Source organism: Nyctereutes procyonoides, unplaced genomic scaffold, assembly GCF_905146905.1.
Source record: "Nyctereutes procyonoides isolate TBG_1078 unplaced genomic scaffold, NYPRO_anot_genome, whole genome shotgun sequence".
NCBI classification, from domain to species: Eukaryota; Metazoa; Chordata; class Mammalia; order Carnivora; family Canidae; genus Nyctereutes; species Nyctereutes procyonoides.
The window spans coordinates 1,814,612-1,840,681 of record NW_026575041.1 but is presented as its reverse complement, the minus strand read 5'-3'; the positions used below and the strand labels follow the sequence as shown (position 1 = coordinate 1,840,681).

General features: G+C 51.9%; 2 protein-coding genes across 9 annotated transcripts in view; one reads left to right on the top strand and one right to left on the bottom strand.

Moving 5' to 3' along the window:
• Window positions 1–4,823, top strand: part of FCHSD2 (FCH and double SH3 domains 2) — a 318,404-nt gene extending 313,581 nt beyond the window's left edge. Inside the window, exons 19-20 of the mRNA XM_055320838.1 lie at window positions 218–300; window positions 2,731–4,823. Of these exons, the coding sequence (XP_055176813.1) occupies window positions 218–300; window positions 2,731–2,814 (167 nt within the window). The 3' untranslated portion in view covers window positions 2,815–4,823. The remainder of the gene's footprint in view (window positions 1–217; window positions 301–2,730) is intronic.
• Window positions 4,824–6,463: 1,640 nt separating this feature from the next.
• ATG16L2 (autophagy related 16 like 2) lies at window positions 6,464–24,960 on the bottom strand. 8 transcript variants are annotated; one of them, XM_055320843.1, is made up of 18 exons: window positions 24,536–24,960; window positions 22,645–22,744; window positions 21,942–22,044; window positions 18,274–18,347; window positions 17,783–18,034; window positions 17,569–17,634; window positions 17,163–17,276; window positions 16,079–16,141; window positions 15,405–15,513; window positions 14,966–15,071; window positions 14,230–14,300; window positions 13,865–13,936; window positions 13,623–13,743; window positions 13,182–13,287; window positions 12,404–12,553; window positions 12,125–12,172; window positions 11,904–12,005; window positions 6,464–6,717 (listed from the first exon to the last, which is right to left on the bottom strand). In XM_055320843.1, exons 1-18 carry the CDS (start codon window positions 24,633–24,635, stop codon window positions 6,549–6,551), a joined length of 1,926 nt encoding a protein of 641 aa, XP_055176818.1. In that variant the 5' UTR covers window positions 24,636–24,960; the 3' UTR covers window positions 6,464–6,548. The 8 variants fall into 8 exon arrangements, with proteins under 8 accessions (XP_055176818.1, XP_055176814.1, XP_055176816.1 ...); XM_055320847.1 differs by lacking the exon at window positions 6,464–6,717 and adding an exon at window positions 11,041–11,560 and having other exon boundaries at window positions 24,536–24,959; XM_055320839.1 differs by lacking the exon at window positions 24,536–24,960 and having other exon boundaries at window positions 22,645–23,829.
• Between the last annotated feature and the right edge of the window lie 1,110 nt (window positions 24,961–26,070).

Sequence of the window (26,070 nt, the reverse complement as noted above, 5' to 3'; positions counted from 1 at the left end):
TCAGGCTCCCTGCATGGAGCCTGCTTCTCCCTCTGCCTGTGTCTCTGCCTCTCTCTCTCTCTCTCTCTCTCTCATAAATAAATAAAATCTTTAAAAAAAAAAAAAGAAAAAGAAAAAAAGAAATCCACTTGTTTACCTGAAGAGCAAACAGATCTGCATTAGCGTTTTTATTGCTCAACAACACAAATAAAATGAGCTGCTTGGTTCCCACCCTCAGAAAACAGCTTCCTTGCCGAATCGCCAGGATTCTCACAAGCACCAAGGCATACTCCTGAGACCTCATATGGCAAACTGCGACCCGTAAGTCTCTCATCTGGCAGGGTTACAGAATGTACAGTTCTTCTAAATTTAAAGTTAAAAATTAATGTCTCCCCACAGCCTCTGTGTTATGCTAATTCCCCCATGCAAGGGTCAGGTGGGTTTGGGAAGATGAAGGCTATAGATAGGGTGCCTGGGTAGCTCAGCCGGGTAAGCATCTACTCTTTGTTTCAGCTCAGGTCATGGTTTCTTGAGTACTTGGATCGAGCCCCATGTCCTTGGACTCCCCACTGAGGATGCTTGAAGATGCTCTCTCTCTGCCCCTCCCCCCACTTGTGCATACATGCACATGCAGGCTCTCTTTCTCAAAAAACTAAATCTTTTTTTAAAATGAAGTGTATACAGCAGCCCTGGTGGCTCAGCAGTTTAGCACCACCTGCAGCCCAGGGCGTGATCCTAGGGTCCTGGGATTGAGTCTTGCATCAGGCTCCCCTCAAGGAGCCTGCTTCCCCTCTGCCTATGTCTCTGCCTCTCTCTCTCTGTCTCTCATGAATAAATAAAATCTTTTTTAAAAAAATGAAGGCTATAAAAATCAACACATCTTAGAAGATCTAGTCTACTCTGGCAGTTTTCTCACTGAGCCTTGGTGAGATATCTATGAAAGTATATTTAAATAATAGCAAGCTCCATGAGCATTAAAGTTGCCTCATTGTGAAACAAAAGTACTTTTTTTTCAACAAGTATTTATTGAGAACCTATTTTCCAAGCTTATATTTAGCCTCTTTTGAGGAACAGAGATGAAATGAGATACACTTCATGCCCTTTTGAGGTTTAAGAGCTTCTTTCAAGGGGCAGCCTGGGTGGCACAGTGGTTTAGTGCTGCCTTTGGCCCAGGGCATGATCCTGGAGACCTGGGATCGAGTCCCATGTCAGGCTCCCTACATGGAGCCTGCTTCTCCCTCTGCCTGTGTCTCTGCCTCTTCCTCTCTCTCTCTCTCTCTCTCTCTGTGTCTCTCATGAATAAATAAATAAAATCTTAAAAAAAAAAAAAAAGCTTCTTTCAATTCTCAAGGAGAGTCTACTCTTATAAATAATAACCTCTACTCACCCCTCACTCCATGCCATTGACTCCTTCCCCCTTACCTCACTGTGAAACAGCTCTTCCAAAGTCATAACTTTCCCACACTCATCCAGTACATTCATTTTTCTTTAACTGCTTATCAGCATTTGACACTATTCTTTGAACTACTCACTTCCTTTGGCTTCCTTCGTTCAGCAGACATATATTGAGTGCCTTCCTTGTCTTTGTTTCTTTATCCTAAATGTAATAGGACACCATTGCAAAGTTGTAAGCAAGACAGTGATGTAACTGGTTTTGCATTTTTGAAACATTGCTATGGCAGCGAAGTGAGAGTGAATGGAAGGTGGCAGAATGGACATGGGGAGCCATTAGGAGGCTGGAGCAGTGGTCCAGGCAAGAGGGGATGGCAGCATAGACTGCTGCGTATGAGTGGACTAGTTTGTTCCACAGCCCTTTCCTGGTTTTGCTTTCTCCTCTCTGGTCCTTTCTTTTTCATTGATCTGTACAGGCTTCTCTGCTTCAACCCATCACTGCTGATGTTTCTCAGGGTCTTGTTCATGGGCTGCTTCTCCTAAAGTCATTAAACTCACTCTCCCTGTGCAATTTCATGTACTCCCACAGCTCTAATAGCCATTTATTCACTGACAACTCCCAGATTTCTAATTGCCAATCCAGTCTCTTCCTTGAGCTCCAGCCTTGCAGACATCTCAATGTATACATACCACAGCCTAAAAACTCAGCAACAGTGAGTTAATTATCTTCCCTCCCAGACGTGCTCCTTCTCCTGTATTCTTGGTAAGTGGACCCCCCATTCTACCAATGGTCTGGCATCATTCTTGATAATTCCCTGGCCCTGCCTCTCACAAAGAGTCATCACCAGATCCTGCCACATTTACCTTGGAGACGGCTATCAAATCCTTCTTCTCCTGCTTAGGTCAGACTACTATCAACTCACATTTGCTTGGCTACAACAGCCTCCTAAATTGTCTTCTTACCTATACTCTTGCCCAACTCCCATCTTTTCTCCAAACTATTATCAAAGTCATCCTTTCACACATCTAGTCTGATCTCTTGCAGTTCTCTTTCCAAGAAAGGCTGAAAGATTTTCAGTTCTCCAAGCATTGTTCTGGGTTCCACCTCCCAGGCCTTTGCTTTAGATGAGGCTTTAAGGGCTCCAGTACTCTTATGCCCAGGAAGCTTTCAGCCTATCATCAGAACTCCTTGGTGTGGGATATAGTGAGAATTACTTTGGAAGCACATACTCTCATGTTCAGAGCATTTGAGACCACTGAGGTGCCCATGCCTCTGCTAAATGACCTGTTGTGATTTGAGTGCTTCAAGCCTTGAGTCAGGAAGCTGACTGACAATCCGTGTTTTTGTTTGCTGCTCAGGTCCGGGCAGCTCCCCCTCCACCTACACAGAACCACCGAAGACCAGCAGAGAAGATTGAGGATGTAGAAATCACACTGGTGTGATGATGGGTTTACCCATTTATTACTGCTACAATCAAGGCCAGGCTTGGCGTTTAGCCAGTCTTGTTCTTTAGGCACCTTTGCATGATATGATGATGACTCTTGAACAGAGGAAAACCGAGGAGGATTACATGTGACTGGGTGGCCTGGTGGACTCCTCCCACGTTTTGAATATTTTGTGCCTTTTTTTGTTGTCATTTTCTATGTCATCTCTCCTACCATAGCACAAATCTTAATGGGCCCTAGAAGCACAGGGGGACAGCCCTCATGCCTATCAGTGGTCCATTTTTATATGAGACTCAAGACCAGGCCTCATTCAGGGCACAGTCACAGAGAAACTGATCATGTGCACTCGTACAGTATATTACTGTGGCCACAAGGATGTGGCAAAGATCCTCATCTTTCTTCAAGTGGCTTTTGCTCTTCTGATTGAGTTTAATCAGATCACGTTGGCTACATAAGGAACTAAAAGGAGGGATTTCAGGAGAGGCTGGCTCCTCCCCACAGTTAGTCCCCAGACTGAGAAACTGAAACCTTATCAGAAAAAAGTGGACTGCCCTGAGTTTATCGCCAATTACATTAATGCACATTTCTTCCTCAACTAACAGATTTAAAACAGTAACAGTGTCCTTTGTATTAATATTTACGCCATTCATTTAGTGTTAGTGGAGCTAATATGGAGGGGCTGAACTCTAATAGCCAAATCTTGTCCATCACATAGACTAATAGAAAGGAGGCTGTGGCTGAAGCAGAAATGGAGCTTCCAGAACTGAAACGAGCCAATTTAACGTTCTTTTTGTATTTGGGTATTTTTCATCTTAATTTTTGCAGCATATATTCTATTGCCTGGTATCTTTAGAATCTGAACATCTAGATAAATTGGGGACACGTACTTGCCTTGTTGAGCTTCTCCACTGGGGAAGCCCCTTTCATTATTTTATTCCCAAGCCGGTACATGAGCCCAGACAGCCAGCTTGTGGCTGCTCCAGACCGGCAACCACCCCCCACAGAAAGTATAGCTTCCCAGGTGCCACTGACTTGACATCTCCTTGGGAGGAAGAACCTGTGATTTATAGAGGAAACCAGCTTCCTATGAAAAAGGACTAAAAGACTGCACACCATGCACAAGTGCAAATTGAAAAGGCAAAGACAAGTTCTCTATGTCACAAGGAGAGCCAAGAATAGCTTTCTCCACAGGCTAGCATGGTAGGTGGCCCAGAGTAGGTCTCTGCCGGCTTCCACCTCCTGGAGAAGATAGGGAGTGCCGAACCTAGGGACAAAGGGATTTTTCCAGTTGCTTTTTTTTTTTTTTTAAAGAAATCAAATTTGCAGAATTTAAAAGTTGTATTATGCTCTGAAAACTCCAACCCTCCTAAGAATCTTTAAAAACTTGAAATGCTCGCCAAATGCCCCCATGGGATTTTTGATCAAAAGTCAGGTTATAGCTGAAGAAATCTTCAGTTAGTCATTTGATCACTTCAGTGACAGTACCCAGTGACGAGTGTTCTCTGTGATTTGGGGTTTTCGTTTTGTTTTTTGCATTTCTTAACCTGTTGATCTATTTGAGGTCTTTTTGTGTTTATCAAACTTATTCTTAAGTTTAAAAAAGTTAAAAGGGTGGCTTTGTAAGATTTTAAAGTTCTCTGACATGTTAAAAATCTTCAAAGTACTTTTAAAAAATATTTCAAGTGCTTAAATCAGGCAGTTCTTGCTACCCAGTCTTATATTCTCTCTTTAGCCAAATTGTCCTTGAATCTGGATTTTCCACATTCTCAGAGAGTTATTTGCAATCTTTTGTTATATTTTAAAATATTTTTTGGAAGAGCTGCTAATTTTATTTAAAAAACAAAAAACAAAAGTTGTAAAAATATGCCTCCTTTTTAAAAAGAACCCCTCCCTCCAAGACATGTAATCCAGCATCACAGTGCACAGGGCCAGGCTCGGAAGGAGTGCCTCTGTGCAGATGTGCTTTCTTTACAGTGGCTGTAAAAAGTTTGTATTTATTATGTATAAATTGTTGAATAATAAAAAAAATGGAATTAAATTTTCTAAGCTTCCTTATAAAAATATTTGGGTAAATAGACAATGCTTTTTATAAAGACATTCCTAGACCTTCCTTATTAAAACCATAAAACAGATACGGAGAGGGGGAAATAAATTCCCAGTTAAAGGCTCATTCCCTCTGGCTGTCAGCCAGCCACACTGAAGACCAGGGCTCAGTCTATTTGGAGAGGTACCCCACAATTCTCTTCTTCCCACAGCTGGGTACGTGCAATATGTATTCTTCCAGACATTTTCTGTGCCTAAATGTATACATGTACACATTGCCTTTTTATATATGTGGGATTATATATTTAGGTTTACCTCATTCTTTTTGAAGGCTGTCTTATATTCCATGGTTTGGATGTATCATAATTTAAGCTTGCTATAGTGTCTCCATCCATTTGCTATTAGAAAGTTGAAAATAATATCTTTGTACATCATTCTTTATATATTTTTTCCAGTAAAGATATTGGGTAAATTCTGAAATACGTAATTTGAGAGCCAGAAAGCTATATGAGTATTTAATTTTGTTAGATTTTGTCAAATTGGTCTCCAAAATGATTGTATCTGTTGACACTCCCACTAGCAGCACAGTAGACTTTGGGAGTCAGAAAGTCAGAGTTAAATCCTGGCTCCCACTTGACAGCTGTGGGAACCAAGCCTCCACATCCTCCTGGAAACCTGAGGATAACACTGTGGATCCAAGAAGGATGCAGCAAGGCTGCAGCACCAGGTGATCACCACCAACATTCCTCACCATCAGCTCTTGACCTTCCCTTCACAGCTGGGTCCTTGCCCTCTTCCAGCCTTATGGTTACATTAGGCTGTCACGGGAAGGAATGCTTCACAGAAATATGGGAAGGTGAACACTGAATACCACGTTCAATACCATTCTTATCTTCTGCCTTCCTCTCCTAATGAAAGCTGCTCATGCTTGAGGCATCAGAGGCTTAGTCTGTGACCAGGAGACACAGTTAAACTAACTGCCCCACCCCAGCATCACAGCTACGTTTTGGCATCCTTCATCAAAGGCACTAACTGTAAAACAATGAAGCCATAGATTCACAGCACGTTACCTGGATCCCTTTCCTCTCTGACCTTCGATCTTCCACCACCACCCACAGGCCAGACAAAGAGGCAAGTAGGATGTCATCTGGCTTTAGCCCAGTCACTTGATGGACAACCTTTCCCTCTGGGCTCCTGCATCCCCAGCTTTGAAAGGAGTGGAATGAGAGGACTTCCAAGGGTTTATCCAACTCTTATGTTCTAGATAGGCTCAGTTCCTAGACACAGTGAAAACACCACACAAAAAGGTCACGATATTTGAGAACAAATTAACACACAGACTTCTCAGTATAGCCAGAAATCGAAAATTCAAGCCTTTGGACTCCACCACCACCACCATGCCCCCCTGGAGAAAGCAAAGCCTCCTCTGGATTGTGATCACATCCCAGGCTGTTGTATTCACTCCCTGCCCAAGAAGGCCAGCCACAGCTTTCAGTAATGGAGCCAATTACTGCCTAACCTGAGTGGCTTTACAACAAAGTAGCTGCTCTGAATCTTTGCATTTATTTTGTTCATTACAAAGATGTTTTTCATGACAAAAAAATACAACCAGCATATAGAAAGTTTAGGAGAGAGAATTTTAATTTGTTCTGAAATCCTACAACTTGACACAATCAGTATGTTTCCTCCTAGACTCTGTTCTGTAACGGTTGATCTGCCAAGAATCCTGCAAATGCCAAAGAGCATCTTGTTCCTGGACCGTTTTCCCCTGGTCCCACAGGCAAAAAAACAAATGAAGGACTTTGGCCATGTGTTTCTGAGAGCTCCAGTCTGGGAATATTTTCCTGGAGTGTTAGCCTGAAACAACAGAAATGAACCCACAAATAGGGTTCACACCCCTCCCACACTGTGTGCTAAACACTTAAGCAGCCTTCCTATTCTCATCATCCTCTTGCTCCTATAGGGGGCAGGGGAAGCTCTGGCCACCTTGATTAGCTGTGGCCTTCAGCTCATCCCTTCACCTTTCTGGGCCTTGCTTTCCTCATCTGTAAAGTGGGAATGAGAAGGCACTACGAATGTCCTAAAATCCAGGAGGATCAACTGAAGTAATGTGCAAAGATGAAAATATTTTTGACCAATAGATGTGTGTCCAGAAGAAGAAAGCAGCTTGTACCCAGACATGGTATGCTGACTCTCCACAAATGGGTCCATAGCTGGTGCCGCCAAGATTCTCCGAGAACTTGTAAAGGGCCAGGACCACCTCTATTCGATCACTACTTGTCCAGTCAACAAACTGCCCTAGGTCTTGTTCTGGGCACTGGAGATAGAAATGACTCAGATCTCATCCCTGTCACCAAAGGGCTCACATCTGGTCGGGGAGATTCAGGAACAGAAGACTCCAGCTAAGGTGTGTCTCCCATGGAGATGACCAAGGGGCAGCAAGAGCCCAAAACAAGGGCTGGTCACTTCTCCCTGTCAAATCTCAGGCATACTAGGGTCTGAGATTCGGCAGGGAGAGAAGGCAGTACTCTTGCCTACAGAACAGCCTCAGGGATGAGCTGTGTCACCTTTGGTGAGGCCCAGAGCTGTGGGCCTGGAAGTGGTGAGGAAAATCGTTCCCCTGGAAGATACTGTGATTTGCCCAAGGTCCCTCAGGAAGACCACTGGGAGCAGAACCTAGAACTGGGTGGCCAGGCCAGCCCCTCTCTGCAGAACCTGAGGGCAGTTTTCAGAAAAGGAGTCCTGGGTTCTCAGTTCTGCTGTGAGACCCTATACAAGACCCTAGCCACCCTAGCCCCTCTCTGGGCCTCAGCCCACATGCACAGCAAGGGAAGGGCCATTCCAGTTTTGACATTAGAGGCCCCAACTCAGGCCTGCAGCCTGGGTACCTGAGTACTGAAAACCTAGAAGGTATACAGACCTGAAGGCAGAGAATACTGAGGCCTAAAGAGGTTCTTAGGCACAGGGCTCTATCTTCACCCTCTCTACCACCAGGGAACTTCAAAGACTAGATGGAGCAGCCTTCCCAGCTGGCTCTCCTCTGAGCTCTTCCCCTGCTCAGTCTTCATCAGTCCCTCTCCCTCCACACCCACCTCCTGCCCCAGAACCTTGGCCTGTGGCTAGCCCTTCCATACTTGCTGCTGCTCCTCCTGGACATTTCCATCCAACTAAGTTGAGGTGTGCATGTGCTCCCTGAGGTAAGGCCACTGTACCCCACGGGTGTACTGTCAGACTGGCCTCACGAAGAAGAGAAGGTTCCCTTTACAGGGAGCAGAGGGCTTCCTGTCCCTGGAATTGAGTCAGTCATTTTTGAACTGGATTACCTCTTCTGGATTATCTCAGGAGCCCGCACTGCTGTCCTGTGAGGCACCTACCCCAAGTAGTATAGCTGGTAACAGCTTCCCAGAATTCCGGTTCACCACATTCTTGTGACCCTACATGCCCCATATTCAAGGGACACTGACCCTCCACAGTCAAGCCAGGTGGGCAGGCCCAGAACCGAAGGAACAGAGAGGATGCAGAGAGAGAGAGACACAAAGCTAGAATCCCCACCAGTGGTGGAGGCAGGAGGGTGGCGGAAGATGCCCTGCAGCCTTGCATAATTGGGACCCCAGATTCTCAAAATCATTTTGTTAAAAAAAAAAAAAATACAATCCAGCTGTGCCAGCTGTGTGATCTCACAATACTTAATTTCTGAGTGTCAATTTTATCACCTATGAAGGAGATAACCTACCTCACAAGCAAGTTCAAAGAAATAAAATAACTGTGTGAAAAGCACAGAGCACTGTGTCTGACACATAAGCACTCAGTCATGGTGGCTACTGGAGAATGGTAGTTTTTCCAACCATGAATCCCAAGCGACCAGAGAATGGCTGGGGAGACACTAAGCAGATGGTGACTCCTGGTGGCCACTGGAAGCCAGGACAAGAGGGCTGGGCCTCTGGGACTCCGGCTGGAAAATACTGGACTCTAGTATCTTCAACTGTTAGTCTTGCTGAGTCCTCGAGTAAGAGAATTTACCCATTTAATAGACATTTCCTGAGGCTCTCTCTAGACCAGGCCTAATCCCAGGAATTATTCTGTTCCTCCCACCTTGGCCTCTTCCAAGAGCTCCCTGACTGAAAATGGAGGGAAGGAGAGACACACAAAAAAAACTCAAGCATAGAGGACCTAGGCCCCTAGCCAGCCTGGTGAGCGAGGACAGGCACTCAGTGAAAAGATCCTGACAGACACATTTGAACTGGAGGCTGGGAGGGAAGAACATGCTGGGCAGAGATAAAATCATTGTGTAAAACACATTCAGGGTAGCAAGGAAATGAAAATGCAGCTGAGGCCACGGGCCCCCTCCTAAAGGCTTTCAATTTAATGCCAAGAAGCTTCCCTGCAGGCAGCCTGGGAACTTCAAAAGGTTGTATCTGTGACCATGATACCTTAGAAAGTAACTCTGGGCATGGCAAGAAGGGACCTGGGTGGAGACACAGCAGGACACGGAGAAGGGGGCTTGTGTTGCAGCTAGGTTAGAGTTAAATCCCCCTGGTGAAACGAAGTAGGGGTGGTAGAAAGGGAGGTGGGCGGGGGGTGGGGTGACGGTGACGGGCACTGAGGGGGGCACTTGATGGGATGAGCACTGGGTGTTATTCTATATGTTGGCAAATTGAACACCAATAAAAAATAAATTTATTTAAAAAAAAAAATCCCCCGATCCCTGGGTGGCGCAGCGGTTTAGCGCCTGCCTTTGGCCCAGGGCGCGATCCTGGAGACCCGGGATCGAATCCCACATCGGGCTCCCGGTGCATGGAGCCTGCTTCTCCCTCTGCCTGTGTCTCTGCCTCTCTCTCTCTCTATCATAAATAAATAAATAAATAATTTTTTAAAATAAAAAATAAAAAAAATAAATAAAAAATCCCCCCGGTGCAGGAGGATGTAGGCATGAGGGGAAGAGATACTTATGTCAGGGGGAGATGATGTCCTGGAGGCAGCTAGGTATGTCACCTAGAGTTCAGGGGACAGCTGGGCCCAGAGCAGTGAGTGAGCTGAGAGTCAGCAGAGTGTAGCCTGGGTATTTAATCAACACACAGCCTTTGTCACGTGCCAGGAGCTTCCAGATACGAACACATTGAGTCTATACAATAAATTCTGAGGTGAGAGGGTTTTTTGTTTTGTTTTGTTTTTTTTGAGAGAAAAAGCATGAACGGGAAGGGGGCAAAAGAATGAATCTCTGGCAGATGCTGAGCACAGAGCCCGATATGGGATTCCATCTCATGACCCCAAAATCACAACCTGAGCAGAAACCAAGAGCCGGATGCCTAACGGACTGCACCACCCAGGTGCCCTCTGAGGTGAGTACTGTTATTTTCCCGTTTCACAGAGGAGGAAACCAAGGCACAAAGCCATTAAGGAACCCCTCAAAATCCCTCAACTATTAAATAGTGGGCTGTGACTCAAAAATAGACAGCCCAGCTACAGAGTTTAGGCTCTCAGCACCTTACTGCTCATCCTGGGAATGGCTTCCAAACCCTGGGAATGGCACGACCCCCAAGGGAGACTTTATAAGGTGATAAAGAAGGAAACTGAGAATTCTAGAGTAAAGCCTTTGAATCTCAGATGAGAACTCCAAAGTAAGGCCCCATCAGTTGGATAGAAGTCCCTTCTGCTGTCTTGTGACTGGCAATGGCTGTCCTGCTGACAGCTCCTCCATGCTCGAGGTTGACAAAGGAAGTGGGGTGCCCAGGCTCTCCCCTGCTGGGTCTGCCTTGTTTGTACTCCAGAGGCTTGTGGTGCTGACCCAAGTGAAGCACCCACCCAAGCCCAGCCCACAGCTGCCCTCCCCAACACACAGACATATGCGGGCTGCTCCCCACCCATTCTGGGCCCCACCTCTGGAGCAAGAACATGCTCTCATCTGAAGGCAGGCCTGGTGTACTAAGTACTTGACACCACTCTCTGGTTTGTTAGGACCCTTTCCACCAGAGCCCTCTAGGCTGCTCCCCGATCCCTTCCTTGCAATTCCCGTGGCCCCTCCACAGCCTCAGTCCAAGTCCACCCTGAGTGCCTGAAGCCCAAGGGCCCAAGGTGTTGGCTTGGCCTCTAAACCAGCTTAGACCAAAGGTAAAATTCCCATGGCTCCAAGAGCCACTGCCCTTGCTGTCTGTGAGCCTTTCTTCATGCTGTCTCCTCAGATATGAACAGCACTGAGGTCAGACTGGCTCTGCCCAGCTCTGCAGGTGGAGGAAAGGGGGCCAAGCCCAGGTGTCCTCGAGCCACCAGCCCAAAGGCCTCTGCTACCTGAATGCTGCAAAGAGGCAAGTAGACACCAGTTTAGATGCAACTTTTTTTCACTTTTGTCAAAGAAAGTGAGAAATCAGAGATTTAAAAAAATGAACCAAAAAGTACTGTAATACCTGCCACACACACACACACACACACATTTTGTTTTTCAAGATAGGCCAGGTCCTGCCAGGCCTTATTGCCCACTAAAGGCCCCAAGACCACCCCCACCTCCCATCCCACCCCCAGCCCCACTGGCTCTAGAGCCCTGTGAGCAATAGGAAGCTGTCCTCTGGCTTTGGACTTCAGACTAGAGTTCCAGCCCTGGCGGGAGGAATCATGGCACTAGTGCCAGAGCACCACCTTCCTGGCCTGGTCCACGCTCACCACATGGCTCCCCGAGTAGCACCAGGCCACGGCGTTGACAGCAGTGCTGAGGAGAGGGAGGGACAGGCTTCAGAGAGGCATCAGAAGCCAGGCCTACAGCCTGGGTTCTGTCCCTCATTACTGGAACTCAGCAGTTCGAGGCTGTCTCTGAGCCTGCCGCCTCACCTATAAAATGGGCTCACAGAGCTGCAAAGAAGGACTCAGGCGCACATGAGTAAGCACCAAGTGAACTAAGAAGGGCTCTGGGAGGTGAAGGTGTGGGGACAAGGGCTGGGGAGTCCAGGGGCCCAAGCATGTCAGAACTTGGAACTGGCTTAGCAGCACTTGGGGGATGGGGGGGGACGGCACTGGCCCTGTGGCTGGGGTGGCCAGGTGCTGGCCATGCTCACCAGTGGGGTCCCCGCAGACTACCCTCCAGCTTCCCAGTGTCTACATCCCAGATGTAAAGGGCTCCGTCCCAGGAACCTGCCAGGGCATAGCTTCTGTCCGGGCTGCAGTGGCCACAGCAGAGCAAGCAAGAGATGATCAGAGGTGACAACACACACATGCAGACACAGACCTAGTCAGATGGGGCATACTCAGGCACAGGCATGGGCTCTCACAAACACACCTGAACACGGCTTTGGTCCAGTCAGAACCGCACCTGAAGCCATCAGCCCTGCAGACAGATGGGACTGGGGTCAGAACGAACATGACTGCCAGTCCCTGACCTCTACCAGGAGCTTCAAGTGCTTCCTCTCTCCATCAAGAGCTTGGGGCACCTCAGCAGGCTCTGGTCTAGAAGGACCTCAGGATGAGCCCCCCCACTGACAGGTCCCGAAGGGCCCCTCTCAAGGGAAGAGAGACCCAGCTGCCAGAGCCACAGCAATGGTAGGCATAAGGCAGGTACCTAAACACCTGGCGGATATTGCTGACTCGAAGGTCAATGATCTTGAGTGTGTCATCTCGGGAACAGCTGAGCAGATGCAGCTGGTCATGGCTGAGGTTCAGGGAAGTGACCCGACCCTGCACAGGGATGACCTGGGTGCAACAGGGGACCCTGAAAAGAGAGACAGAGGTAGGGATGAAGAACAGCCCGCCTGGGCCACTCCTGACAGATTAACAAAGTCAAGAGGTGCCCCTGGGTCTCAGATCACTGGGGCCAGGGCTGATGCTGACTAATCCTCTCATGGCAGCCAGCCCCTCCAGGGGGAGCTTAGGCAGCCTCTGACTAGAAGCCAGGGGCCTTGAAACCCTTAGGTCACTAAAATAAGTGCTGGAGAGAAAACTATGAGAGTTGCTTTTTAACATATGAAAGGAAGCAAATGGTTTCCAACACCAGGAAGGAGGAGCTTGAGACAGGCCTGGCACTGGCTCCAGCACCAGCTTTCATAGGCCATCCAAGCCCAACTGCTGGGCTCTTAGATTGAAAAAACAATGAAAACTTTTGTTCCCTTTGATTAAAAAGTGGTAACTAAATGAAAAACGGGGCTGACAAGGCCCGAGCAGAGTCCAACAGTTGGACCAAGAGCCACTTCAAAGGGGCCATAGGTCCCCAAGGGCAGTGGAGCCTTCAAGGGGCCACACTTAGCCTCACTTCCCTGAAGTGCCTCCACATCAGAGAAAGGAAAAGAGTATACAGCAAACTTATCCCCATGCCTCCACCACTCATAGCCCATGCCTGTCACCTGCTGTCCCAGAACCGGATCTTCTGGTCATTGTGGCCACTAATGATTACATGGTCCCCACACACCACATCATTACAGTAGGAAAGGACACTGATGGTCCTGGAGCCTGGGGATCAAGGAGCAGAGTTCCAGCCTCAGAAAAAGGTTGTTGTAAGCCATCCCACTGGACATCCAGAGAAGCTGAGGTCCCGAAGCCCCAGAGGGCTAAGTATCCTCCCCAAACTAGAACCCAGATTCCCTGCTTCCCAGGCCAAAGCCTGAAGTCACCAAGAAACCAGGCAGAAAGCACTGCTGGGGGGCAGAGAGGGAGAGGCCCTGGGAACCTTTACCCCAAATGCCTGACCCTTGGAGCTATCCCAGAGAACAGGCTGAGGTATTTTTTCTTGCCCTGATTTGGGAGTACCAACAGGTAGGGAGGGGGAGGTAGGGGCTGGGCCTCACAGTAGGCGCGGCCGAGGTCCCACTCCTTCACTGTCCGATCTCGGCTCCCAGTCACCGCCTGGTGCCTTGTCAGCTTGAATTTGGCAGCTGTCACCTTGTCTGTGTGTCCAGATAGCGTCTCCTGCTCACCCCCCCCCCATCCCGGTATAGATCAAGGACATGGCCAAGACTCCATAACATCCCCTTTGGGGCCCAAGGCATGACCCTTGAACTCCAGGGCTGCCTCCTCAGTCAGGCCTTACCTTGGACTGTGCCTCCCCCACCTTCCAGAGCTGGGCAGCCTGATTGTAAGTAGCTGCTAATACCTGGGAGCCCTGGAGAGATGGAAGGGGGAATGAAGAGCCCTGAACCTGGACCCAGAGAGATGCAACAGCCCTCAGGCCAGAGCCGGGGCAGGGGCTGCCTTAAGAGCTTCCCACAGCCCCAGATCATCCGGCAGGCAGAGCAGCCTCCAGGACAGGGAAGGGTTTGGTAGCAGCCAGAAGGACTGCTTCTGGGACATCCATGATGTTCCCCAAATGTCCTAGAGCCACCAATTGTCCAGTGTGGAGATGGCAGGGGCACAGAACAGGCATTCCATGTTGTCACTGAGGCAAAATCCCCTCACCGAAGGGTCAAAGTCCACACTGGTGATGCTTCCACCAGCTCCTTCAAGAGTCTGGTTGGCCTCCAGACGACCTGGGGGAACCAGGAAAAGGACAGGTGAAGTGAGGTCACTCACTTCATGAAAAAGAGTTGCTGAGAAGATCAGTCTCTCCCAAGTTAGAGGAAAAAAATTCTGGGTGCCTGTGTTGGAGGCTGCACCTTCCCAAACCGCCAGCAGGAGGCTCCAGGGGGCAGCAGATCATCTCACAGGACTACAGAGGACAAGAAGGGACTGTCCCTAGGACACCGAGTAAGCCAGAGCCAGGCCTTTCTCTAGGAAGCCTCCAGGAAGTGACTGTGACTCCCCAGCATACCTGCCTCTACAAGCTCAGGGTAGATAGCTAACACTCATCCCCTAAGTTCTGAGAGCTCAAGTGACACCAGAAGAGGTCACCTGGTGGACCCCGGGGACCTGCCTCTCAAGGGCCTGTCTCTGCAGAATCTAATGATAAGGGACCTCCACTTCCCCTAACAGGGACCATCAGAGCTTAGCCCTCCCCATCCTGCAGACCTGGATTCCAACAGGTGGGAAGCTCAGCCCAGTACTCTTGCCAAAGCGTCATCTGGCCGCTGGCCACAAAAAAATGTTACATGTGAGGAAACACAAACAGATATAACACGTTGGCCTACCAAGGAGCAAGCTGAGGGTAGCGTCTGGAGAGAAAGCACTAGGTTGGCCCACAGAGAAGAACCCTCACCTCCCACAACGTTCCAGAGGTGGATGAGGCGGTCGGCCCCTCCGGTGGCTAGGAGGCTGCTATTGGGGCCAAAACAAACAGCATTGACCTCAGAGAGGTGGGCATCCTGTGGGAAAAAGGGAGATTGGTGCCCCCGGTCCTCGCCATATGTGCCTCCCTGCACAAGCTCACGGGCTCCCTCCTGCACGCACCTCTGCACAATGCTCCCTGCAGCAGCTTCCCACTATACCTCTCCCTGTTCCCCTCTGTGGCCTCCTGATCCCCCTCTGCAGTCCATCCTCCATTATTAAAGGCTGACCAGCTTCTACCACTGGCTGTGAAAAAAAACTGTTGCTCTAGCTAAGGAGCCCAGCCTTGCTTCCCTGGCCTCGGTGCACCACCCCTGAGGCCTACACTCCCCTTATCAACACCTCTGCATGTGGCCCAGCCCCTCCCTTACCAGCACATCCAGAACCTGGCTAGGAGGTTGAGCAGCCACGCACACAGGGATGCTCTGGTATCGCTGCTCAGAAGCTCCCCCAATGGAACGGCCTCTCCTCTTCTTGAAACTGGATGGAAGGCAGGTGTCAGGAAAGCATGTAGCAAGGCCTTCTGACATGGGAGTCCCATGCTCCCGAGGCAGCAACAATAGAAAGTAGACACCAAAGGTGGTAGAACAAGGCCCAGAGGTGCAGTGAGTTTGTTCCCAAGCCAGCCTCTGATCCCAGGGGTCAGTATGGAGAGGGGAGGGGCACAGGGGCAGGGTAGGGTTGGCGGATGCAGAGCCACCTGAGTAGCCTTGCTAGCACTTGGCTCTGGGACCCTGAACAAGTCCTGACACATCTGAGCCCATTTCCCAACTGAATGGTAGTTCCTACCCAGGCTCAGACTGGAGATCTTGATCTCCTGTGAGGACCATGGATGAGGGACAGAGAGAGGAGGATAGCCAGCCAGGGCCTGGAAATGAAGGAAATGAAGTCTGGGAGAGGCAGCAGAGATTCACAGACAGCTGCACAACACACGGACAGAGAGATCGAGACACACACAGACCAAGCCTAGACTCCAGAAGCCTGACACAGGCCTCCAAGGGGACCAGACCCTTCACACACCATGTGGCTGCACACACACACTTACTCCAGAAGCCCCTTCACCACATCCACACAGCGGGAGAGCGTCAAGGAGGTGGCAGAGGCAGACCTGGGGTAGAATTAAGAGAGACATGCTAAGGAACTGGCCACTGAGTGTGCAGAAAGCAGCCAGGCACCCTGAGGCTCACAGCCTCTTAAGCCTGGGACAAGAACTTGGCTTCTCCAAGAGCAGGAGAGCGGGATGACCCAAAGCAGTCCCAGGAAGGTGGAGACAGGGAGGGATTTGGCAATGAAGTCTCCCAAAGTTTCCACCATTATAGTAAGAACTGCCTCACCACCCAAGTGCCCCCCAACACTGGGGTAGGCTGAGCTGGGGCCTATGGGAGAAAGGGTGAAGGTGCACTCAGGCTGGAATAGCATAAGGCTAGGGGAAGAGGGGAAGTAAAACCTAGGCCTACTGAGTAACCTCAAAAATGTCCAGAAGAGAAAGTGTCCTAGGATGACTTAGCCCACCAGGGCTGCCAAGGACTTTGGGAACGAGCATCTCATGCCCCTCCCCAAAGTTCTTTCATTTCCCCCAGGCCTGGATACCAGTGACCTGCAAGGAAGCACTGAAAGAGAAGCCTTCAAGCTGATGAATGGCACAAGGAGGGGGAAGGGCACCTTCAGTGAGAGACAAATGGAGACAAATTGGGAAGACTGAAGGGGTGGACACTCAAGGACTGAAACTCCAATCCATAGGCTTCAGAAGCCCGTGCAAGCTCACATCTATACATAACCACATGCTCCCTCAGCTTGTGCATACATGTGCTCTCAGGTCCCTGTAGCACACATGCCTATGACATCTGAGTCCTGGGCCTTGCCCAGATTCCCTCCGGATGACACCCTTTCACCAGCCTGACACTTCACTTCCAGAGCTCTCGTCCTAAGAAGGAGAGAAAGAAGCACTGGGGGTCCCTAAGGTGGCAGTGACCCCAAGACGCTCCAGGCACTGGTGATCAGACCTGTCCTGGGAGGTCTAAGCTGTACTGCAGCCTCTGCCCAAACCCCTCAGCCCAAGAGATGGGCCCAAGGCCCTAGAGGAAGACTCCAAAGTGGGGCCCAGCTCAGTGCTCTGGGACAGTCCTCACCTGAAGGTCCTCAGCCACTTCTCACCAGCCTCACTCTTCGGGGATACGGGCTCAGCAATCAGGGCCAGAGTCTTACCCTCCTCTCTGATCCCATCGCCAATGGTGTTGGGGCTCCTGGGAGAGGGAGTGAAACTCAGGAAGGTCAAGGGACCAGTCCGTCCCTGCCTCCAGTACCCAACACAGTAAAGAGAATTTGTGTGGACGCACGCGCAGCAGGCAGGTGTGCGGGCTCCTACGACCACACGAGTCTGCACGTGTCCTGTGGGCTCAGTTTCCGGGGGGGGGGGGCTTGTGTGGACACGAGGGTAGAATTGTAGGCTAAGGGCGCCTTAGGGCACGCGGGGCGGAGCGGGCTAAGGAAGCTCCAGGCTCGGTCGGGCTCGGGGCGGGCCATGCCCACTCTTACTCGCTGATGCTCACAGTCCGCTGGGCAGCCTCCTTTAGCTCCAAGGACATCCGTGCCTGCTTGGCCCTGGGGGGAGAGAAGCATCCAGGGAGCCGGACCCGGGCCAGCCCCACCCGGGCCGTGGCGGCGCAGCACCGACCGCCCCCCTCCCCCCGTCCCCCGCCGCCGGGCCGCGGCGCTCGCGCGCCCGAGGGGCGGGGCCAAGCGCGCTCACTTCTCGTAGCGCTCGTTGCGCAGGTTGCGCTCGGCGGCGGCGCGGGCTTTGCGCTGCACGAGCCTCTCCAGCAGGTCACGCGCCTCCTCCTCGAGCCTGCGCAGGGCCGCCTCCTGGAGCCTGGCGTGCCCGCGCAGCGCCTCGTAGGCCGCCCGCTGCGCTACGTTCAGCGCCCGCTGCGCGTCCACTTGCCGCGTCTGCCGCGCCTGCTCCTCCCGCAGCTCCGCCACGCGGGCCTCCAGGGCCGCCAGCCTGAAGGGGGGGACCCTTCGTCACCGCCCGGTGGGAGCCGGTCGCACAGGTGGGACAGGCTTGCCCCTTCCGTGCGGTCAGGCAAGTGGCCGAGCCTGGTGTCCAACCAGGCCTTCCGCCCCGAGCCCTGCCGTTCCGGGCCGCTGAGCCCAGGCGCGTGGGGGAAGCCCTCGGGCCGCGCTGGAGACACGCAGGAGCACCGGGTCCCCCCTTCCCCGCAGAGATGGCCCGCGCCTCACGTGCTCTGCCGCTCCTCCAGCGTTGACTCCAGGGCGCCCAGGGCAGCGCTCTTCGCCACCACCTGGTAGGCCATCTGGGGGCGGGAGGTGGGAGGTGGGCGTGGGCGCCTGGGCAGGGCTCCCGCCGCGCCTCCCGCCCCTCTCCAGAGTCGGCTACGGCACCCACCCGCCCCCTTACTGAAAAGAAAGCAGAGGCTCAGACAAGTTAGGATCGTGCACAGGAACGCACTGCTGTTCTTGAGGAGCAGTGGAAGGGCCTTAGGCTCCAGAGTGTCAGTCCTGGCAGTGCCACTTACTTGCCCTGTGACCCCGGGGTCGTCATTTAACCTCTCTGAACCTGCTGTTTCCTCCCTTGTAAAGTGGGGATGATAGCACTTACCTCATAAGGTAATGTAAAATTATTAGGAATAATATTTCAGATAATAGCAAATGTCTATATAGCACGTGTGTGTCATGCCCTGTTCTGAGCACTACACGTGTTAACTCTTAATCACCATAACAACAGCATAAGGTAGGTACTGCCATTTTCCCGGTTTTACAGAAGAGGACATTGGCACAAACAGATTAAGTGTCTCAACAAAGTACACAGATAAATGGCAGGCCATCAAACATTATGTTTCAGGTACAGGACAGGTCTGCAGGAAAGGTTCAAGAGATGTGGGCTCTACTGCCCACTTCTCTAACCCTGGCCTTCCCAAGCACAGATTCCAGAGAGCAACAGGAGCCTAAGCAGAAGCACAAGGGCAAGAATGAAAATTGGCTGTGGGAGCACAGAGGCCAGACTGAATACTGGAGCTGCCCAGCCCAAGAGTGGGGGTGAGGGTCACCTTATCCATGCCCCTGCCTCATTCAACAATCCTTCAACCAATGGCTGGGAAAGCCACAGAGAGGAAGGTCAAGTCCCACTTTTTAGAGCTGAGGGGCCAGTGAAACACAGACCTCAGGCAGAGCAATTCCTACCAGTGTGACAAGAGGAACATGAGGAAGTAACCAAGGCTGGGGCTCTGGTTGCTGACCTGTTCCTGTGTTCTTTCTCACACGGGCCTGGTGAGAGATGGACTGAGGAGCAAGGCTCCTGCTACTTCACCTGCACTGACACATCTCTCCATGGTCCTGCGCGTATCTACTTTCCTGTCCCAGCTGGCCCAATTCATAACGTTTCTGATTCCTTTCACCATGCAGCAATCTGACCTCTACTTCTGCTCCCTTTGTCTTTTACTTTCATTGACATTTTGTTATTCAGTATTTTGGGGGGGGGCTTTTCAAAATCCAACTAGTAGAGATGGAAAACAGATTAGTGGTCGCAGGATTAGGGATGGTTGGGGGAGAGGGGTCAGTTGTGGCTAAAAAGGGTAGCAAGAGGGAGATCTTTGTGGTGATGAAGTCATGCTGTGTATTGCCAATCACACAAATCTATATATGGGACAACATGACAAGAAATATATGTAAATTTCATACCAATATCAGTTTCCTGATTGTGTGTACTCTAGTTACATAAGTAACCAATTTTGCAAATTCCTGACCTGTAATTATTTACCCCCAAAAGTTAAATAATAATGATATATGCTTGTTGTGATATATGAAACAGTACTAAGAATTAAAGAAAAAGCCATTCCCCATCCCCTAGCATATCCAATGGGGACTGGTGTGTGTCTGAGGAAGTACCAGGGAGTAAGTGCTAAGGCAGGGGGTTCGTGGAAGTGTCACACACAAAGGGAACTAGGAGTTCAGAGAATGGTAGGAAATACAGTAGGAGGCTGGAGAACTCCACTGGGAAGGCAGGCTAAAGGGCTCTGGAAGATGTATACCAAACCGACAATGGGAGAGAGTTGAGAAGGGGGTTTCACTTTACTCAGTGGGCTTCTGTTCCCTTGAAATGTTCACAAGCATGTATGTCTCTACTGTACTTTTTTTAAGGGAGATCTTTTTGTTGCTAGGGGATCCCTGGGTGGCGCAGCGGTTTAGCGCCTGCCTTTGGCCCAGGGCGCGATCCTGGAGACCCGGGATCGAATCCCACGTCGGGCTCCCGGTGCATGGGGCCTGCTTCTCCCTCTGCCTGTGTCTCTGCCTCTCTCTCTCTCTCTCTCTCTCTCTCTCTCTCTGTGACTATCATAAAAAAAAAGTATCACTGTGGGGTGCCTGGCTGGCTCAGCTGGCAGAGCATGAGACTTTCAATCTCAGGGTTGTGAGTTCAAACTGCATAGAAGCCATGAGGCCCACTTAAAATGTGTGTGTGTGTGTGTGTGTGTGTGTGTGTGTGTGTGTGCGTGTATCACTATGAGTGCTATATGGAGAATGGATGGGAGTGTGAGGGGAGGGATCATCCAGGAAGGGATGAGGGTAATTTGCACCAGGCCAACCGAGAGTTGATGGATTTGGAGGCAGGATCGATCCATGAGCTGATGACTACTAGCTCAGCATGAAGGGCTGGGAGGGACCAGAGGTGCCCCCTCAGTCTCCAACCCAGTGACTTCTAGTTGGGGTGGAGGGTTTACCTCATCCATCATTTAGTTTACAAATATTCATTAGCATGGACTGTGGAGACAGACCCCAGGGATCAGTGGAAGCAAACCAAAGGCATCCCAGGCCTTGGAGATCTCACAGCCCAGAAAGTGCCTCAAATGTCAAGTTGCAACTACAATGGGGGCTTTGAGCGCAAGGCTCTCACTGGGTTTATAGCCCCATTCCCACACTAGTTGGGCAAGTAATGTGGCATGCTGTAACTGGGCGTGTGTTTATTGGCCTATCAGTCTCCTCCCACGGACTGGAAGCTCCATGCGGCCAGATCTTGTTCTTATCCTGGGCCGTGGATATGACAATTGTCGCTAAACCTTTGTTGAAAGAATGAATGGAGATCACAGAAGCTGGATTCATGTGTGAAGGAGTTCAAATCCTGGCTCCATTTCTCAGTTTCTTGCTCTAACATTGTAGAGGATTAGCTTAAATAATGCTTAGCCGAGCACCTGCAAGAGTCACCTCTCTGTGTGGTGCTGGCCATATACTGTGGGGGAGATGGTGAATCTAATTTTGGATATGATGTCCAAGAACCCCAGCCGACCACAGAGTGTGGAGCTCAGGAAAGAACACTGGGCTAGAGACAGGTCTGGGAGTCAGCAAACAGTATTTGAGCCCACAGGAGTCAGTGAACCCACCCAAGCTTTAAGGAACACCCACATTTAAAGGGAGGAGGAAAGGAACCACAGAAGGAAGTTCAGAAGCAACCACTACAGAAAAAAGAAAACGAGGACAATGTGGTGAAACAGAAGCCAAGAGACACCATGAGGTGGGGGCAGCAGTGTCACTGCTACGGAGATGGACCACCCTACTTATTTAGTCTGCAAATGTGTACTGTGCATCAGTGGCTAGGCTCTGGGGTTGGTGAGGCAAGCTGTAAACAGAGCAGGCGGGACCATCTGAAAGGAGGAGCAGAGGTCACACCTCTGGCCTTGCACACCTCATACTCCTCTCTGAGCGCTCACCTCACATTCTCTAGCTGCTGTTGGAGACTACCTCATCCAGGGCTGCCAGAACCAAGCTAGAGAGCACTCTGGCACTGAACTTGGGGAATGTCCCTCACTTGCTGGATCCCACGGACCACTCCCCCTTGCCCCCAAACTCCTGGAGTCTGGCCCCATGCCATTCCCTCTCAGACCCCTGCCCAGCCTCACCTCACCGCAGACCAGTCGGAGCCCCTCCTCCTTCTCTTGCCACTTCACCCTCAGAGTGCTTGATGATGGGACTTGGTCTGAGTCAGGCCCCGATTCCTCCTCCCTGCCAACCAATAAGAAAGTGGTGTTCATTGTCCTTCCATTAAACCCACAGGATGAACACAAAAAGCCTGAAAGCCATGAACTTTCTCCCTAAGGAATGTGGAAGCCAGAAAGCCAGTAGAGTAAAGATCAAGTCTCCAGAAACTGGAACTGCCCTTAACTGCTCTGGGGTTTTCCCAGGCCCCGGTTCCCTAGCCAGGACCCTCCTTAAGAAGCACCTCCCAACTCTGAGGCCCAACCCATTCCTGGTTCTCGGCTCCATTCCTCCTTCGGAATATGTAGCAAGACACTTTTTTCTATAGGCATCAGGTAAGGATCAGAGCAACAAAAAAAAAAAAAAAAAAGGAGGGAGGAAGGCGAGAGTGTGGGAGCAAGGAGTGAAAAGATGAGACTAGTGCAGAGATGGACTGAGAAAGATGGTGGAGAAAGGACATTCTAAACAGCTGGCTTGGAGGAAGGTTCAAGAGCCCACCTCCTCCCTCCCCTGGGTAGCATTTAAGGACCAAGGAGATACCAGGGAAAAACTGAACCGGGCATAGGCAGTGGGGGCAGGGCCCAGGCATAGGCAGCCCATTGTAACCAGGAACACTCATACACTCACCAAGGGCCCTGAAGGGTAGCAGGGGTGACATCATTTGGCTTTGGCTGCAGCTTCTCTGAGATCCGGGCCAGCAACTCAGCCTTCTCTAGGAGACAGTTATCTAGGGGTGCAAGAGAGTGAGCTTGGGGCAGAGACAAACACTTTCTAGGAGACTCAGGCACACCTCTGTGGCTGGGAGGGCTCAGGAGCCCAGGGATGCAGAATGGCAGAGCTGCTGTCAGGCTGGGCTCTGCTCTTTGCCTGAGGGGTGTTTGTGTGGCTCTACCAAGACCCTCAGCTCTTGCACAACCTCCTCGCAGCACCTGCCTACAGGCCCTCCCAGGAAACCTCCTCTTCATGGAACAGAGAAAGACAGCCACCACAGGAAGTACACGGCCAGCCTCACTGACCCCTGCGGGTCCTGAGGGAACGAGATTGATTCAGCCTTGCCCCAGAGCGACTCTTTGCCCCGAAGAGTGATGACACAAACCCAGTTCCACCTGCCTATTGCCTCTGGCAAATTACTTCCCCTCCAGGGCTCTAACTTTCTATTCTAAAAAACCGTCCTCTCTTCCCCAGGGTTGAGGTAAGGTTTCCCCACGCCAGAAGAGAAAGTCCTTGAGCAACTAACTATCCAGTAGACTTCCCTGAGTTTGGTAGTTTTTGCTACAGACCCTGGAATATCTCCCTCCACCCCCACCACACTCACTTCCTCTTTTCTCACCAGAGTAGGGTGGGGGTGTTAAGCCCAGACCTAGCTCCTCAGCTCCTTTCCTTCACCCAGTCCCCTGCCTGTCACCTCGACTGAGGTCCCTGGTCAAGTTCTCACACACACTCCACCTCAGCCCCCAGGGCACTGCACTGCCCCCATCAAATCTAAAGATGTTATTTTGCCCAATTTGTGGGTGAGAAATCTGAAGCCTAGGGATACAACCCACCCAAGACCGCAGAGAAGACTGAAGCCAAATTATGTCTGATCTCAGCCCTCCAAGGTCTCTCCAATCCCACAGACTGCAGCTTTCCGGAGATGGGTGATTTCTCCCTCAAACTGTATGGTTTCACTGTCCATCAGAGCAGTGGAAAAGTGAGGTTGCCTGGAGGCAGGAAGCCGCCCTCACACCCTTAAGAGAGAGGGCCAGCAGCCTAGAATGCTGCAGGGAAATGGCCCAGAAAACAAGAGCTGTAAATTCAGTTTGGGGGATGGGCGGGGGGGGGGGGGGACAGTTAAACAGCAGCCAAGATTAGGATCAGTGATGGAGCTGGAGGGATAGTGGTTGTACTCCCCCCCACACACACACACACACACAGTCTCCAGTGACCAGAGGCACTTACACAGTTGCACACCTGTTCACCCTAGCTTGAACTGCCATACTCACTCCTGACCAGCCTCCCCCCCACCCCCGGAAACACCTGAGTATAACTTCTCGGGCTCAGCCAGCAGCCTGGAGCCCCCAGCTGCCCCTCAGGCTGGGGCTGCCCGGGCACAGAGGTGGTCCAAAAACCTGAGCCAGGATCACTTAGCAGTGGCAAAGCCTGAGACGCTGAACTTCCTCCCTAGAGACTGAGTTTACAAGTAGCTGCTCTAGAGTTTTTTCTCCAGGCCACAGGGACCAAATGGATTGACTAGGTTGTACCCTGGGGACTGCCCTGGGAGAGGGGAAAACCATAAGAGGCCCTAAAGGAACAACACTGGCTAACGAACCCCAGCCCAGCCGGGAGACACGGGCCCTGAGAGGCCAGGAGGCCAGGGGCCCCGGAGGGAGCCGCGTCCGGGAAGGGGCCCGACTAGCGAGAGGTGGGGCGTAAAGAGGGGCCAGCAGGCCCAGGGCTTCGGGGGCGAGAAGCCAGCCTCGCCTCTCCCGCCGGCGGGTCCCCTCCACTGCCGCCTTGCAAGGCCCCGGGGCGCACTCACAGGCCGGCACCAGCTCCAGGAAGAGCGCCTTCTGCGTGCGGTCCCGCTGCCGAAGCTGCCGCACGATGTGGCGTTTCCAGCGGGCGCCGGGCCCCGCCATAGCCGCTGTGCCGCCGGCCCCGCGCGCCGCTCGCACCGGAGGAGGCGCAACCGGGGCGGGGCCGCCGCGGGCGGGGGGATCCCCGGATTGTACTAAGAGCGTTCGTCGGGGGGTGCAGCGCAGAGGTGCGGGACGCCGCCCCCCACCCGGTCTCTACCACCCGACCGCGCCCAAGCCCGCCCGCGTCGGGGCCCTGCTGCTGTCCGCCGCGGGGAGTCGGGGTGGAGGTCGCTCCCCGGGGCGGCTTCCCCAGGCCTGTGCGCGCGCCCCGGGGCCGGCCTCCGGGTCCCGGGCCTTAACCCCTCGGCGCCCGGACCGAGTGCGGAGGTAACCGACGGCGCTCTGCGTGCGCTGGGGACCAGAGACCCCTCCTCTCACCCCCGGCCCCGCCCTGGTCCCTCAAGGGCCGCGAGAGCGGATGACCCAGAGGCACAAGCGTGACGGCGAGATGCGGCACAGACGAGGAAGGGGCTGCGGGCATTTGAGTCGGAATGGGGGGGCCGAAGTAGGTGTTGGCCAGGAGCAGAGAGACAAGGTCCCGGGCAGCGGGAAGAGCAAGTGCAGAGGCTTGAAGGCATAAACCTCCAGGGGACAGCAACTCGGGGAAGGACAGCAGGCCCAGGAGCCCTAGTGGACAGCAGGGTTTAGGGCTCGATTCTTCGCGCAAGACTGAGGTCCCTGAGAGTGACGGGATCCGCCGTTTTAATCTGGAGATCCCCGGCCTAGAAGGGAGAAGCGCCGGCCTGAGGCTGCGCAGGAGCGGCCGGCAGCCCCGGGCCGGCCTCAGGGCCCAACCGCGCACTTTCCCCGGCAGCCTCTGGAGGAGGAGCAACATCTCGTGCGCGGACCCTTGACAGTGAATCACGGGTTGCGGGGAACTGTGATAAAACGCTCCAAGACCCCTGTCCAGAGCCCTGCAGAATCCCCCCACGGAGGCATTCACTGCGCCCAGCTTCACCCTTGGGGGCACTCTAAGGCCCCAGCAGGCCCTGCTCTTGGTGAGCCCATGCAGACCTGTCTATCCCCAGGAGACAGAGAGAAATTGGGTAAGGTTAGGGAGCCACACAGCCTTGGAGGTTACAGGTCTTTTGAGATGCACATGGTGGGATGGATGGGTCACAGGGCTTGTAAGGCAGTAAGTGCCAGCGATACCCCCAGGATAACGTACACCTGCTGTGCTTTGAAACCACCGTGAACTGAGCTCAGCACCCCACATTTCTTTGCACAAGTTCCTTTGGAACACCTTCCCTTCTTGTCCTTCTGACTCCTACTCATGGGTCACCTCCTTCAGGAAAACTTTCCTGCCCCTTCACTGAGTGAAGGCCTTTCTGACCTGAGCTACAGCCCCAGCCTGTCTGTTGAAGGAGTGGGTGAAGGTAGTAACATTTTCCAGAAGGCACGCCCAGGAGACTCTATGTACCACAGAGACCCAGAG

Coding starts and splice junctions, on each gene's coding strand:
- ATG16L2 (XM_055320839.1), bottom strand. CDS start 22,982: ATGAAGAGGAGGTTTCCTGGGAGGGCCTGTAGGCAGGTGCTGCGAGGA. Junction 22,045..22,644: donor GCTACCCTTCAGGGCCCTTG/GTGAGTGTATGA, acceptor ATTGGTTGGCAG/GGAGGAGGAATCGGGGCCTG. Junction 17,277..17,568: donor CGGACTGTGAGCATCAGCGA/GTAAGAGTGGGC, acceptor TCCCTCTCCCAG/GAGCCCCAACACCATTGGCG.